The sequence below is a fragment of the Fusarium phalaenopsidis genome (assembly GCF_050370095.1).
Source record: "Fusarium phalaenopsidis strain FUZ10S chromosome Unknown contig_32304, whole genome shotgun sequence".
NCBI classification, from domain to species: Eukaryota; Fungi; Ascomycota; class Sordariomycetes; order Hypocreales; family Nectriaceae; genus Fusarium; species Fusarium phalaenopsidis.
The window spans coordinates 4,894,526-4,909,745 of NW_028145404.1; the positions used below are offsets into that span (position 1 = coordinate 4,894,526).

Genomic DNA, 15,220 nt, shown 5'->3' on the forward strand with positions numbered 1-15,220 from the left:
TGCTTTTCAGTGGCGGGCAGATCGAGCCGCATTCTCTGATTCGCCTCTCGCCTACGCCGTTTGTCCTCCTCACGCCAAGAAGGGCCTCGAATCTCCTGGTGCGACCCTCTCCAACGAGCTCCCATCTTTGTACAAGGCTGTGTTCAAGTAAAACCTGATCATGTTGCAAAGCCCGTTATTACTGAGCCTTGCTCCTCTTCCCTCGGAAGAAACCTCCGACAGCACCCATCAACCCTCCGAGACCCTTCTCGTGACTGTCCCCCACCAACCCCCCTCTGATCCACCCCGGAAGTTTCCCCCGGATCCTGTCCGTGCAGTATCGCCGGTCCACGAGCACAATCGCCGCGTAGTCGCCCCGGTGCCGGATCGCACGCCCGATGCTCTGGTTCACGGCCCTCATGCAGGCGTTTTCGTAAAAGTCTCTTGCCGCCTGCTTGGCCCTGCTCGTCGCCTCTTCCTTTGACGTGCCCTGTGCTGTGAGGTTGGTCTGCGTCGTCGTCTCGATGTATTCAATCTTTGCTTTCCAGTCTGGGGATGCAATGTTCGGATAGGGTAGGCCGATGACTATGACGCAGCGTCCGAGACGGTCAGAGAAGTTGATGCCCTCTGACATTTTGCCGCCGACGACGCTGAGCAGAAGAGCGCCTTTACCGTTGCTCCCTTCGCCTTGGATGGCATTGGTGTATTCTTGAAGGACTTCGTCGCTTGATGCGCCTCTTGTTTCTTTAAACAATGCCTTGCGCGATCCCAATCGTTCCCATATTGGTTGCGCATTTGCTCCCTGACTTTTTTGCCACGCGGCAACCACCTCGTCGAGATATCCATAACTAGGAAAGAAGATGACTACGCCATCTGGAACCAGAGAGCATAGGTTCAATATCGCAAGTCCCAATTGTGTAATCATCTCTGGGTCGCTTCGCCTCTGGAAGCTAAACTCAAAAGGCGGCATCCCCGGTCGAGATGATGCTAATGTCCAGACACAGAGGTTCTCAGGCGGAATGACATGCCCGCAGCTCAGCGTTGTGACCTTTTCGGGTTCCAATGAAGGAAACAGGTGATCTTTGTAGTCGTCGAATGGAGACATTGTTCCACCAGCGAGAATCACCGCCCGAGCGCTTGATGCAATGGACGAGAATGCATGAGTTGGCGATAGCAGCAGGTAGGACAGCTGAATATCGGGAGCCCCTCCTTTAATCTTCTGATAAAATATCCGACCCTCAGAGCTGAGATTTGTGAGCGCGACAAGAAACGAGACCAGAGTGTGAAGCACTGGAGTGGTCGATTTGGGGGTTTTTGTGGGCGCCTCCTCGTTCTCAACATGGGAGGCATAGCTCTCGATTTTGAAGGCGAGCTTCGATTCCTGGATGTATTGGATCAGCTCAAACATGTTGATTTGATCGATTCCCTTTGGTCGGGTGAGATCGTTTGGATCCACGATTCCATGCTCTTGCTGCTCAGAGTCAGATACTTTGCCAACATCACACTAAAGATGCAACTTGCCTTGAACTTGAGGGCACCATCCATCCACTCACTCAGTCCCTCAATGACTCTTCCGACTCTTCCAACGTTGACTCGGTTGACGCCTTTCAACTTCTTGCCGAACCTCTTCACGTACACACCCAGCATGCCGCGTCCTCTTCGCAGATCGCTCAACCGAATCTCAGCTGCGTGAACATTTGCAACTGCATCCATGATGTTATGCGCCTCATCGATGATCACAACACTCCCCTCTAGCTTGACTCCCAATGCGTCTCGCGCACTCTTCTGGAGTAAGAGAGGATACGGCAGCGTGATGATTTCAGCACCCGGTAGTGCAGTTCGAGAGGCATAGTACGGACACACAGAAAGAGACTTGCCAAGGTGGTGTAGGTCCTCGATATCGGGGAGGGTAGCCAACGCAGAGTCGCGGAACTGATGTGTCTGCGAGAGAAGATCCTCTTTGGGAACAAAAGGACATTTCTTTCCCGATTTCGGTTGCTGAAGTTCTGCACAGCGGTCGTTTATTGCTTGAACAGATCCAAGGCGTGAGACTTGGGGATTGATGCACAACCGCTGGCGAGATGATAACGGCACAAGCTTGACTGCCTCTGTTTTCGACTCTTCATCTTTGGCTAAAGATGTTGGAAGTGAGGGCGGAAATGTGGGTCGGCGAAGTTCGGTAATGAATTGCGATAGCTGGGAATGTGTTCTTGAGGTGTAGTAGATCTACTGAGGTTACTATGCTGGCAAGCGAACGTAGTACGGAGGTCCACACCTTGATCTGTTCCTCCATGAGGTCGTCTTCCTCTTCCGGCTTCATTGTACCTCCTAGTCCGATACTCGCCAGGATGTCCCGGGACTCTTTACTCAGACCAGAGAGTGCATCCTGGGGGCCAGTGTCACGATCGTCAAGGTCGTCCAGTAGCCACTCTGCATCTTCGTCTTCCACACGCGATCGATGATAAGGTCCAGATTCATCAACACGGCGTCGTTTCCGGGCTCGTTCCTCTTGAGCCTTTTCTTTGAGTCGAAGAGCTTCAAGGCGCTTCTCTCGTTCTTCCCAGCGACCGACAAGCTCTTCTCGCTTTCGTCGGAGGAGTTGCTCGACAAGCCAGGGCGGTTCATCTTTGTATGCCTCTGCGGATTCCTGAATGGATTTCTCAAACTGATTTGACTTGTGATTTCGTAGCCATGTCAGGGACGCACAAATGAGTGAAAGAGACTTGCCCTGTTGTTGTTAGTTGACAGACAAGGGATGGGTGCATGCAATCATCACGGTGTTTCGCAATATCTTGCTCCAACGCAAGCATATGCATGAAGGCTGTTACGATAACATGGAAATCCACTTACAGTGCCAGTTGGACTCTCCAGAATCCCGACCTGGCCGTTGCCTGTCTCCAAGACATTGTAAACTGTCTTCATGAACTGCTCCTGGACATCGTAAGGCGTATAAGGATGATGAAAGTCAAGGTTTTCCAAGCCTTTGGAAATATCATCAACGTCGGTTTGCGCCATCTCGATCATCAACAATGTTTCACTGAAACTGCTTCCTTCTTCACCACGTCGCGAGACTCGCGTCTCGAGTTTGACATCAACGGCCCGTCATTGGTGGGGCCACACCGACATTCACCACGGTCTGACCGCGAAGTCACCTGACTCACCGAGCCTCTCACCATCCAGGGCACAGACCCATTAAAATTCGCCCACACTTTTTCCTACCCATTTTTAGGGTTCCCCTGCCCTCTCGCCTAACAATTCGGTGCTAGCCATTGGAAGCCCCCAGCGCAAAAACATCACCACCCACTTCAGCTTCGACCCGTGAACACCGGAAAAGCGACAACACCACAGCCGTCGCCATGCCTACCCGTTTGTCGAAGACCCGCAAGCAGTACGTTCTGAATCCCTCTCGCCGACGTCTACGAGGGCGCTCAAATTCGCCATTGAACGCCCCGTCGACGGCGGCGGAGAGAAACACCAAGATATCGATATCCGGAGAACTCGTGATGGGCTGACTCTGTTCACAGTCGCGGCCACGTTTCCGCCGGTAAGGGCCGTATCGGCAAGCACCGCAAGCACCCCGGTGGTCGTGGTCTTGCCGGTGGTCAGCACCACCACCGTACCAACATGGACAAGGTTCGACGGCCCGACGACGAGATACGACAGAGAGGATGGAATGGCTGACTCTGCGACAGTACCACCCCGGTTACTTCGGTAAGGTTGGTATGCGATACTTCCACAAGCAGCAGAACCACTTCTGGAAGCCCGTCATCAACCTCGACAAGGTACATACAGCCCCTCGAGCCTACGATATCCGATTCAACACCATGAGATGGATCAAGGCAAAGCGCACAAGAACAAATGACTGACTCCATACAGCTGTGGTCCCTCGTCCCCACTGAGACCCGTGACGCCTACGTCTCTGGCGAGAAGAAGGACACCGTCCCCGTCCTCGACCTCCTCCCCCTCGGCTATTCCAAGGTCCTCGGCAAGGGCCGCCTCCCCGAAATCCCCCTGGTCGTCCGCGCGCGGTGGGTGAGCCGTCTGGCTGAGAAGAAGATCACCGAGGCCGGCGGTGTTGTTGAGCTTGTGGCATAGATCAAGTTATGCCATGTCCTTTGAGCTGGCTTTAGGCTAGGAGTCCGGGGCTGGGAATTGGGAAACCGGGAAAAAAGGTCCCCATGAATGCTCCCCTGGATGCCGAAGAAAGAAAGATGGGGGGAGGGAATTGGGACCTGGGTTGGTCGGCTTCGAGCATTGCATCAGGGACTCTCGAAACGGAGTTTAACGAAATAAAAATCGATTTTCGCCCATTAGCCAATGACCTCTACGTCACGAACATGATGCTGCAATGGGGACGCCTGGATGATACTTTGAAGAAACACTGGGTACGGACGAGTTGACGGGTATTGCAGCCATGTTGGCACCTATGGATATCTAGCCAACCACTTGGTCAATCACATCTTGATGCCCCCAACGCCTGTGGCCATGATTCTATGATTACATTAAATGTACAATGTCGGGACATTAATATTGGTCAGCCGACTCTTGGTCATAATACCTCTTATCACTCTCAACCTCTCCAAGCTGTAGGAAGTCGTGTCTCAACGCTTCCTCTGCCGTTATCCTCCTGCCAGGATCCAGCTCCATGCATGATTCAAGAAAGCTAATAGCCATCTTTTCATCCGGCGTCAGAGGCTTATCCTCTCCTCGACATGTGCTCCAGAGGATAATCTTCTCCATAGAGAAACCGCCCTGGCCAATCGTGGGAAGGCTGGTCTCAAAGACGCATCCATGTAGGAGACCCGCAGCCTTCATGCGCTTGGAGCCAAAGATGGTTGCTATCTCGATCATGGCGTCCACGTCGTCGGCCGAGTTGAAGAAGGGGAAACGCTTCGACATGATGGTGAGGAGGATGACACCCGCGGACCAGATGTCAATGGATGTCTTTTGCTCTGTGCACTTGAACAGAACTTCAGGGGCTCGGAAACCACGAGTGCCTGCACGGTTGGCACGGCGGGAGGATCGAGTATCGGACTTGGGGTAGCCTGGCTGGGGGTTCGTCGAGTTTTGCGCCCACACTGAATTGGCCTGGCGGTGTTTGCGCACTTCCCTGCTCTCGTTACAGAGACAGGGCTTGTTATCGGAACCTTCTCGTTCGGCGAGACCAAAATCGACGAGGACGCCGCGTTGGGTGGTAGGGTCGTAGAGGAAGTTGGTGGGCTTGATATCTCGGTGGAGGATCTTGTGGTCGTGTACGCTCTTGAGAGCAGTGAAAAGCTCGCGGAGGTATATAGAGATCTCAGGAATGGTCATGTCGCGGAAGTAGGCGCGGAAATCCCCGTGACGAAAGTACGGGAGGATGGCGACGACCTGGTCGGTGTGCCTGAAGGCGGTGATCAGGGGGCAGACGGAAGGGCATTGGCGGAGGTCGTGGAGGAGCTCGAGCTCGTTGAGGATTCGGGAAGGGCTGGAGGTGACGTAGATCTTCTTGATGGCGACGTATCGTGCCTTGCGACGGGGTCGCTGAACAGGGCTGCTTGGCTTTGCGCTTGGAGGTGGCGTCCATTTTGACGAGTCGTCCTCGTAGTCCCAACTGTTGTCGTAGTGGTCGTACATGATGTCCTCAGCCTTGTACACGGTTGAGAATGTTCCTGGGTGTGTTAGTCGAGTTCAATGGGCATCTGGAGGTGTCATGGCAGAGATGTATATACCTTCGCCGATGCGCTTGATCAGACGGTACCGATTGCGGAAGCCAGGGAAGTCGCTCTGTAGCTTGTCCATGTCTTCTTGAACACCTCGATCGACAGCTTCATCCTCAGAAGATTCCTCTACTCTCTCTTCTTCCTCTTCCTGGGCGGCATGTGTTTGTTGCTGAACATGGTGATGTTGTTGTTGTTGTGGGTTGTGGTGCTGGATGTGATGATGTTGATGCACATGGCTGTGTTGAACATGTTCGTCCTCTTCGTTCGGCCCAGCCTCTTCGGTCCGTTCCTCTTCCACCATCATCTCCGTATCCTCCGTCCTTATGTCCTCGTGGATCTCGAACTGCCTGTCATGATGATGAGGCGCTGTGGCAGCCATGTCGATTCCCCAGAAATTGCCACTCAGGATGTGTTTTTAAAAGGTTGGGCTCTGCACAAGCAGGGCTATTGGGCAGTCAAATCGAGTGCCTGCAGACAAAGAGACCAAACAAAAGACAAGAACAAGAGTGTGAACAGAGACTGATAAATCACAAGCGGCTTGGGGGACGTCGATGTTTGGAGGGGCTCGACTCAGGCTGTGGTGGCTGCAGGGGTTCAACGGGCGCAACGCGCTGCGTTTTAGTGGATGATGGCGGGGAAGGGCCCTGAGTGGGCGCGTCAAAGAAAACAAAAACAATCGTTGCCAAGGGGCCAATCTCAGGGCCACCAAATAACCCCCCCAAACACCATACAAGCTATCGACGACAATAATACCCGTCACCGCCAGCACCGACGGATCCGGTATTTGACGGCGCGCGCCATCGCAGGATACGGTTGGCGCAGAGAGATATACAACGATAATTACGACATTGGATGATACCTTGCTGATTGTGCTGGCGTCCCGCACTTCACCTCCCCTCCGCTTCTTCCCCTCTATTCACCGTCGTGCGCACGCTTCTGCGGCGGCGACTCTTTCGCATCGCCCATCATGGATACAATCGACTTTGACCTCAACGATGCTCTCAAGCACTACATGTCAGACCCGGCGAGCATCGCCACGCCAGAGGCCCACAGCGCCCTGTTCGACTGCGAGAATGACCCCGAGGCGCTCACGAACCCCGTGGTCAACTCGGTGCTGAACCCCATCGTCGACGCCGTCGCCGACAACCCCGACGCGATAATGCGAGCCTCCCACATGGACTCGCTACAATTCCTCCTCAAGTTAGCCCCCATTTCCCTTCACCCCTCTTCTCCCGAACCGACATCGTTGGGACGCGATTCTGAGCTAGTTGAAACTCCCAGATACACAGCACACCTCCCCACCCACGCCCTCAGCAAGATCTTCGACCTCATCATGAGCGGCCTGAGTGCCGAGGCCGACTCGGTCCACAGCGATATCGACTCGCCCGATGAGCAGGACTCGGTGCCCCACCACAAGAAGCTCCTCGAGATATACGCCTTTCTCCTGCAGTGGACTATTGCAGCTGTTGAGACAAAGGCGGCTGAAAAGTCCTCCGCGGTGCCTGCTTCCAGAGGACGTGGAAAGCCCAAGAAGGGTGCGGCCAAGGACAAGGAGGCAGCTTGGGATTCGGCCACACAGCTCCAGGCTGCCCTGGAGATTATGTGCAAGGTCCTGAAGCTCAAGTTGTCCAAGATCTTCCTCACCACGAGCGAGAGAGACACATTTATTGGACTCCTTACTCGGCCAGTCTACATGGTGTTGGAGAGCGAGCAGCGGGTAAAAGCCACGACCATCCGAATGCACTGCTTCAAGGTGCTCTGCATTGCTGTGAAGCACCATGGTCATGCATATGGTATGTTGTGCCAACGTGGACTTGAGTGGATTCAAAGGGCTCACAGTGATCAGCGGCGCAAATCAACATTATCCAGAACCTCACGTACTTTGAACACTTGTCGGAACCCATGGCCGAGTTTCTACACATTCTGGCCGAGACATACGACTATCCCCAGCTCGCTGACGAGGTCCTTCGAGAAATCAGTAACAAGGAATTCAACTCCAACGATACTCGAGGACCCAAGTCCGTCTCTTCTTTCATCGCCAAGTTGTCTGAACTGGCCCCTCGCCTGGTGATCAAGCAGATGACAATGCTCGCAAAGCAACTGGATAGCGAGGTAAGACGATTCGGAGAATGAACCGACCTGCAACTGACACAATCAGTCTTATACTCTTCGATGCGCCCTCATTGAAGTCTGCGGAAACATGGTTGCCTATCTCAGCAAGCAGGACGAACGCAGCGAGAACCACAAGTCTCAACTCAACGCATTCTTTGATGTTTTGGAAGAGCGCTTCCTTGATATTAACCCATACTGTCGATGCAGAACTCTCCAGGTTTATATGAAACTGTGCGAGCTTGCTCAGAAGTTCCCCAAGCGTCGTCAAAAGGCCGCCGAGCTCGCCTGCCGAAGTCTAGAGGATAAGAGCAGCAATGTGAGGAGAAATGCCATTAAGCTACTTGGCACCCTCATCAAGACCCATCCCTTTACCGTCATGCACGGCGCTCAACTATCAAGAAAGGAGTGGCAGGCTCGCTTGGACAAGGTCGAGGAAGAGCTGAACGCGCTAAAGCCACCCCCTGGCATGCCTGGCTTTGGGGGTGATCAGGCCAATACTACCGTCGACAACGAGTTATTGGACGAGGCGACACAGATTGGTTCCCCTGAGAAGCCCAAGCCAATGACTGAAGAGGAGAAGGTGGCTGCTATCAAGAAGGCCCAGGAGGAGGCTGCCACGAGCGAAGCCATTGAGAAGCTCACCTTGACCAGGAGGTACTACAACGAGGCACTCAAGTTTATTGATGTTATCCATGAAGCCACTGGCACCATCTGCCAGCTTCTTGGCTCAAGAAACAAGAGCGAGGTCATTGAGGCCATCGACTTCTTCGAGGTTGGCGACGCCTACAACATTGAGCAGAACAAGGATGGCATCCGACGCATGCTTCGCCTTATCTGGACCAAGGGCAACAGTGATGAGGGCAAGGGAGTCCAGGCACACCTGATCGACTGCTACAGACGACTCTTTTTCGAGGCCCCTGACTCGTTCAGCCCCAATGATGCGGCCAACTACATTGCGCGAAACATGATCAGTCTCACCTCTGGCGCTACGCCTGCTGAGCTCACTTCTCTTGAGCAACTGCTCGCAACCATGATGAAGGGCGGCATGATTCCTGAGGTTGTCATCACCAAGCTGTGGCAGGTGTATGGTGTCCAGAAGCGCGAGATCTCTCGCACTCAACGACGCGGTGCCATCATCATCTTGGGCATGCTGGCGACTGCGAACCCCGAAATTGTGGTTGGTGAGATCGAGACGATGCTGCGAACAGGTCTTGGAGCACATGGGCGCAACGACCTCCAGTTGGCCAAGTATACCTGCATTGCTCTGAGGAGGATCAACCCTACAGGACGACAGGCAAAGGATTCACCCATCAAGTTTTCTCGTCTGCCCAATGACCACGCTGTATCAGCTAGGTTGGCTGCCATCACCGATGTGCCTTCGGATAGCAAAGAGTGGTATGGAGTCGCAGAGCAGGCCATCAATGCTATCTATGCCATCGCCAAGCACCCTGATACCCTCTGCTCAGATATCATCCGACACAAGACACGACAAGTCTTTGGTCAATCACAGTCTCGACCAGGTTCACGACCCGGGTCCCGACCTGGATCTCGAGATGAGACCAAGCCTATCCCTACCGCTGATCACACTGTCACCCAGAACGAGAAGCCCAAGAAGCGCGACAACGCCATTGCCTTGTCACAGCTTCTCTTCATTGTCGGACATGTTGCCATCAAGCAGATCGTTCATCTTGAGCTTTGCGAACTTGACTTCAAGCGCAGAAAGCAGGAGAAGGAGAAGCTTGCACCAGCCAAGTCCGACAAGGACAAGGAGGATGCCGACGAGCTAGACCTAATTGGAGGCACAACAGAGGATGACTTTACAGAAGCTATGGCTCACATTCGTGAGCGTGAGCTTTTGTATGGACCCAACTCACTGCTGGCCATCTTCGGTCCTCTTGTTTCTGAGATCTGCGCCAACAACACTACATATGCCGACAAGGGTCTTCAGGCCGCCGCGACATTGTGTCTTGCGAAGCTCATGTGCGTGTCAGCGGAATACTGCGAGACCAACTTGCCTCTCCTCATCACCATCATGGAACGCTCGCCTGACGCGACGGTGCGATCCAATGCAGTGATTGCTCTGGGAGATATGGCGGTTTGCTTCAACCACCTGATTGATGAAAACACCGATTTCCTGTACCGTCGTTTGGCAGACGCCGATACGTCAGTCAAGCGTACATGTCTGATGACGCTGACCTTCCTGATCCTGGCTGGTCAGGTCAAGGTCAAGGGTCAGCTCGGTGAGATGGCCAAGTGCATGGAGGATGATGATCGCAGAATCGCGGATCTGGCCAGGATGTTCTTCACTGAGCTCAGCACCAAGGATAATGCTGTGTACAACCACTTTGTGGACATGTTCAGTCTACTGAGTGCCGGCGGTAACATGGAGGAAGAGAGCTTCCGCCGGGTTGTGAGATTCTTGCTCGGCTTTGTCGAGAAGGTGAGTCCCTTAATACGATTTGACACTCAATCAGTGGTAACTAACGCACCCACCAGGATAAACATGCCAAGCAGCTGGCCGAGAAGCTTGCGGCGCGTCTCAACCGATGTGAGACGGAGCGACAGTGGAACGATGTCGCGTTTGCGCTGGGCATTCTGCAGCACAAGAACGAGGAGATCACAAAGTTGGTGTCTGAGGGTTACAAGATGGTTCAGTCGGCGGCTTGAGATGGTACTGCTATATGTGCTTTGTCCTGTCGTGTTATGTCCTGGAAGCGGGAGTCTGGATTGGGTTAAACGATGGCATGAATGACATGGGACGGGATACAACGATAGATGTTGATGGTTGACGACCTGGAGGTGTATTGTCTTGTCGCGATATTGATACCAGTCTCATTGATGAATTTTGATGTTTTGATATTTGTGTGCGTGTATTCGTCCACTTCTTTCCTGATTCGTATTGGTGGCTGGTAGACGAATTGCTGTTGTAGGTCGGTGAGGACCTCTAGGGGTGTATCTCTTTGTTGTGGTATTCCCAGTTTCATGATGGTTTGGTAGAGTTGAAACGCGAAGAGGTTCCACAGCGCGTCACATGAAGTTACTGTTGTTCAAGACATGTGAAAAACGTTGAAAACATCGCAGAAACTATATTCATCACCAAGAATGCTTGAATCATCGCCAACTGAGTCAATAACGACAACTTGTGGTCTGCCTGGCTCACTTGTCTAGGGTAACTGGATGGCATGATGCGCGCCACCAAGCGTCTGAGGCCACTCTTGCGTCGACAGCCATCGTGACTGGCAGCGCCCCACAGAGCTGTGTCCAAGTGACAGCCTCGGCCACGGGCCTCCGCAGCAGGGATGGGATGGGGAAGCCGAGTTATGGAGGCAACAGAAACAACGAGCGAAGCATTCAATAGAGCGTGTCTTGTGCACTACTACATGATGATGAGACCTCTGTCTTTTTCCTTGTCCCGAAGCTTTCCCGATGCAGGGAACGCGGACGCGATTGTGAATGATTCAATGAAAATGGATGATGTGACTGATTCGCAGAAGCTCCCAAGCTCCAAGCGGCGGGAGCGAGGAGCTATGGGTGCTTGACCTTTGCGCGCGTCCCGGGGTCAGGTTAGCATGGCATCGCTGCCCCCAAAAGTACAAAAAGGGCGGGTCTTCCCTCCTGTTTTCGCGGCAGTTGCGACCCATTCATAGGACGACCATTTGATCCTAGTGTACTTTTCTGGTAGGTACCCGACACCCCCGTTCCTTTCCTCTCGTTCCGGAGCGGCTATTGACCTCTTTTTTTGTCTGATGGATGTCGCCAGCCTGGGAGTAATCTGCTGACACGCTGCTATTGCAGAAACCCGCTTCTTCCGATAACCCAAAAAGAAGAGCTTCCAAAACTTGATTGACAATCATCAACCTTTTTTATACTCCATACCATCCTTCCCCCCCCGCGATTCGTGTGACGACACAACCCCGGCCCCTCCTTCTGTCGCATCTCTGCGTCGCATTGTCAATTGGCTGTTGCAGGCATCAGGCTTGAGCGTGCTTCTTTGCGAATTCTCTTCTCATTGATTCAGTTCAATTCGGAAAGAGGATAGAACAAGGACCCTAGCCCCCTTGTCTGGACTGACAATCCACCTACACTGCTTCTCCGTTTTCTCAGTCCTCTTGGGATTGACTTCGGATATACAGCTCTCCCCGACCAGCGGAAAGCTTGGACCATCGATCGCGATCGCCAATCCCCGGCAGGGAACTTGCTGCGCCACCCAGCTATCGTGCGCCGGACTTTTGTTCCAGCGTCCTCCGCATAGTGGGCTGTCTCACCCACGTGACGCTGTCTGCGCCAACCGTTCTCCGCGGTCCGTTTGCGGGTACAGGCGAGAGCTGCCCGCTGAGCAGTGCACTTGAGTGCTGTGAGCTTTGCGCTGCGTACCAAGTGCGTCACCTCCGTGCAAGCTTTCTCCCCGACCTTGAGCAAGAAAGAAGATTCATCGACCACCAACGAGCGACGCATCGCGACGCGAATAAGGAAAAATCTCTTGCAGTCCATCGAGAGAATTCATCTGCGCTTGGCATAAATTCACGGAAACCGTCCATTGAGACTCTTTGGCGACGATACAACGCGAAAACTCTCGGCTTGCGATTGCACGTGAGACAAACTTCAACCTTTGTCTTTCTGGCGCCGAATCGCATCAGCTTTCCGCGTCGTATTCTGGTGAGGCCATGGGCTTGGCTGGAGGGCCTGCGCCGAGAAGGATTAAGAAAAGGGGAGCTCTCTAGGTACGTCTCTTTGATGGCGCCGCATTGGCATCGTGAACGCGACATCGGAGGTCAACCACACAGAAGGGAAGAACACGCGCTAACGGTATTGATTGCAACTGTAGAGGCACACCGCCGTCTTAAGAAGCCCTTCTTACAACACCCACATCGACATTATTCACAAAGCCTACCATGTTCGACAAGGTAGTCCCGCTAGGCACGCGCCTACACTACCCCATCACCATCACCAAGCTCCTCAAATCACCCGGCGACACGATCAAGAAGCAGGATAGCCTCTTCGAGTACAAGTTCTTTTGGAAGCGCAAGATCGGCGATGATACTTGGGTCGACGAAACCACGTACACAGAGTTTGATAGCCCAGCCGAGGGCATCCTTAAACAATGGCGCATCCGCGAGGGCATGGAGGTCGCGGCCGACGCGCCTTGCTTCTTGGTCGAGGAGGCGTGCGGTCACGAGGTTCAGATGCAGGGCCTATGCAGCTTGTGCGGCGCTGACATGACCGAGATCAACTGGGCCACTGAGGAGCGGGACACGGATCGTGCCATGATCAACATGACACACGATCAGACTGCCCTCATGGTCAGCGAGAACGTTGCCGCGAGGGCCGAGCACGAGTCCCAGAAGCGGCTTCTGCGGCAACGAAAACTAACCCTGGTCGTCGATCTTGACCAGACTATCATCCACGCCTGTATCGAACCCACCATCGGCGAGTGGCAGCGCGACCCGACAAACCCCAACCATCAAGCTGTCAAAGACGTCAAGAGCTTCCAGCTTAACGATGATGGTCCGCGCGGCCTTGCGAGCGGGTGCACATATTACATCAAATTGCGACCTGGGTTGGCTGAGTTCCTCGAGGAGATCTCCAAGATGTACGAGCTGCACGTCTACACCATGGGCACACGCGCCTATGCTCTTAACATCGCTCGTATTGTCGACCCCGATAAGAAGCTCTTTGGGAACCGCGTCATCAGTCGTGATGAGAATGGTAGTATTACTTCCAAGAGTCTTCAGCGCCTGTTCCCTGTTAGCACGGACATGGTGGTCATTATTGACGATCGAGCCGACGTGTGGCCGCTGAACCGACCGAACCTGATCAAGGTTGTTCCCTATGACTTCTTCAAGGGCATCGGCGATATCAACTCCAGCTTCCTGCCCAAGCGACAGGATGTCTTGCCGACACTGAAGCAGAAGCCCACAAGTCCCAAGTCAAAAGCAGCAGCTAAGCCCTCGCCCCTGGACGAGCTTGTCAGGATGAGCGGTGGCGACGATGCCATGAACTTGAAGATTCAGACGGAGGAACAGGAGAAGACGCTGGAGAAGCAGTTGACGGATCGACCACTACTACACATGCAAGAGGAGCTGGACAAGGAGGACGAGCAACAGGATCCCCAGAACGGCGACTCTTCGCATAGCCACCACCGGAATCTTCTTGTTGACGATGATGAAGAGCTCATCGCCCTCCAGGACCACCTCACTGATCTGCACACATCGTTCTACGAGACATATGACCGACGACGAGCGGAGCGGAGACAATCAGAAGGCACACATCCACCCGCGCACAGCAAAACAAAGCGGAGGGCTTCTGTGGACGATGGTGTTGACTTGTCTATGGTTCCGGACGCTGGTGATATCCTCGACGAGCTCAAGTCCAGTGTTCTTTCCGGCCTTGTGATTGTCTTGTCTGGTCTTGTACCCCTCGGAGTCAAGGTGGAGGAGTCAGAGATCGGAATGCAAGCTCAAAGCTTTGGTGCTCAGGTCCTTGACACTGTGTCAAAGCGAGTGACGCATCTCGTTGTGGCCTCCTCACGCCCGCGGACAAAGAAGGTGCAGCAGGCGGCTAAGATTCCTAGCATTAAGATTGTGAATCAGAACTGGCTCACCGACTGCCTTAGTCAATGGCGACGGCTGGATGAGCGACCATACTATCTGGAGATCCACGACATGGACCGGGAGAAGGGAGGAGAGGACACCACAGAGGTGCCATCGGAGGCGGAAGAAGTCGAGGATGCACAGACAGGCCAGGAGCTCAAGGACTTTGACTGGGGTGAAGCCGAAGATGAACTCGCCGAGTTCATGGACGATGACGATGATGACGGCGAGAGTGGCGACGACACGGCTACAAACTCTGGTGCTGAGACCAACGATGGAGATAGTGTGAAGCAAGGGACCAAGCGGAAGATGATGGCCGATCCAGACGAGTCGGACAACGACGGAGCATCAAGCATAGGCGAGAGTGTTCTTGCTAAGAAGCAGCGGCTGGCACGGAATCGAGGCGCTTCGGGACTGCGGGCCATACATACGCCCAACGGCGACGACGCAGATGAAGAAGATGCGAGCTTACCGACTCCGGGGCCGACAGGGGATGAAGCAGCGGATAACAAGAATGGACTGGTTAATGCGGATGAGACGATGGACTTTGACGAGGACGAGCTGGAGAGAGAGCTACTCGCAGAGTTGGAGGCTGCCGGGGATTAAACTTGGAGCTCAGGGGGGTTGGAATATGTTACGGGCGCGGCGCGGGACATTTTTTAGTTAAAAGAGGATGGTTTAGAAGGACTGTATATGGGGGAAGGCGAGGGAGTTGATATTTTGTGTATCCAGCATCTAGTGTATGTATTTACAATACCCCCTTGAGGCATGGGAATGAAGCGATTTAATGCCATGGCGACCGTGACCGTACGTGATGAGTGATCCATGGATGTAGGG

General features: G+C 53.7%; 5 protein-coding genes across 5 annotated transcripts; 3 read left to right on the top strand and 2 right to left on the bottom strand.

Annotated features, from left to right (window-relative positions):
• Positions 1 to 178: 178 nt before the first annotated feature.
• Positions 179 to 3,003, bottom strand: LRP88_10772 (DNA helicase; the record flags this gene model as incomplete). Its single annotated transcript, XM_083247222.1, has 4 exons — positions 179 to 1,467; positions 1,533 to 1,985; positions 2,236 to 2,707; positions 2,830 to 3,003. The coding sequence occupies 4 exons, from the start codon at positions 3,001 to 3,003 to the stop codon at positions 179 to 181; spliced, it is 2,388 nt and encodes a 795-aa protein (XP_083098335.1).
• Positions 3,004 to 3,335: 332 nt separating this feature from the next.
• On the top strand, positions 3,336 to 4,074 carry LRP88_10773 (60S ribosomal protein uL15; the record flags this gene model as incomplete). Its single annotated transcript, XM_083247223.1, has 4 exons — positions 3,336 to 3,367; positions 3,504 to 3,612; positions 3,672 to 3,761; positions 3,856 to 4,074. 4 exons carry the CDS (start codon positions 3,336 to 3,338, stop codon positions 4,072 to 4,074), a joined length of 450 nt encoding a protein of 149 aa, XP_083098336.1.
• A 429-nt stretch (positions 4,075 to 4,503) lies between these two features.
• LRP88_10774 (serine/threonine protein kinase CDC7) lies at positions 4,504 to 6,087 on the bottom strand (the record flags this gene model as incomplete). Its single annotated transcript, XM_083247224.1, has 2 exons — positions 4,504 to 5,630; positions 5,691 to 6,087. The coding sequence occupies 2 exons, from the start codon at positions 6,085 to 6,087 to the stop codon at positions 4,504 to 4,506; spliced, it is 1,524 nt and encodes a 507-aa protein (XP_083098337.1).
• A 561-nt stretch (positions 6,088 to 6,648) lies between these two features.
• LRP88_10775 (condensin subunit YCS4) lies at positions 6,649 to 10,460 on the top strand (the record flags this gene model as incomplete). Its single annotated transcript, XM_083247225.1, has 5 exons — positions 6,649 to 7,474; positions 7,528 to 7,699; positions 7,779 to 7,788; positions 7,840 to 10,233; positions 10,290 to 10,460. The coding sequence occupies 5 exons, from the start codon at positions 6,649 to 6,651 to the stop codon at positions 10,458 to 10,460; spliced, it is 3,573 nt and encodes a 1,190-aa protein (XP_083098338.1).
• Positions 10,461 to 12,685: 2,225 nt separating this feature from the next.
• On the top strand, positions 12,686 to 14,989 carry LRP88_10776 (protein serine/threonine phosphatase; the record flags this gene model as incomplete). Its single annotated transcript, XM_083247226.1, has 1 exon — positions 12,686 to 14,989. One exon carries the CDS (start codon positions 12,686 to 12,688, stop codon positions 14,987 to 14,989), a length of 2,304 nt encoding a protein of 767 aa, XP_083098339.1.
• Between the last annotated feature and the right edge of the window lie 231 nt (positions 14,990 to 15,220).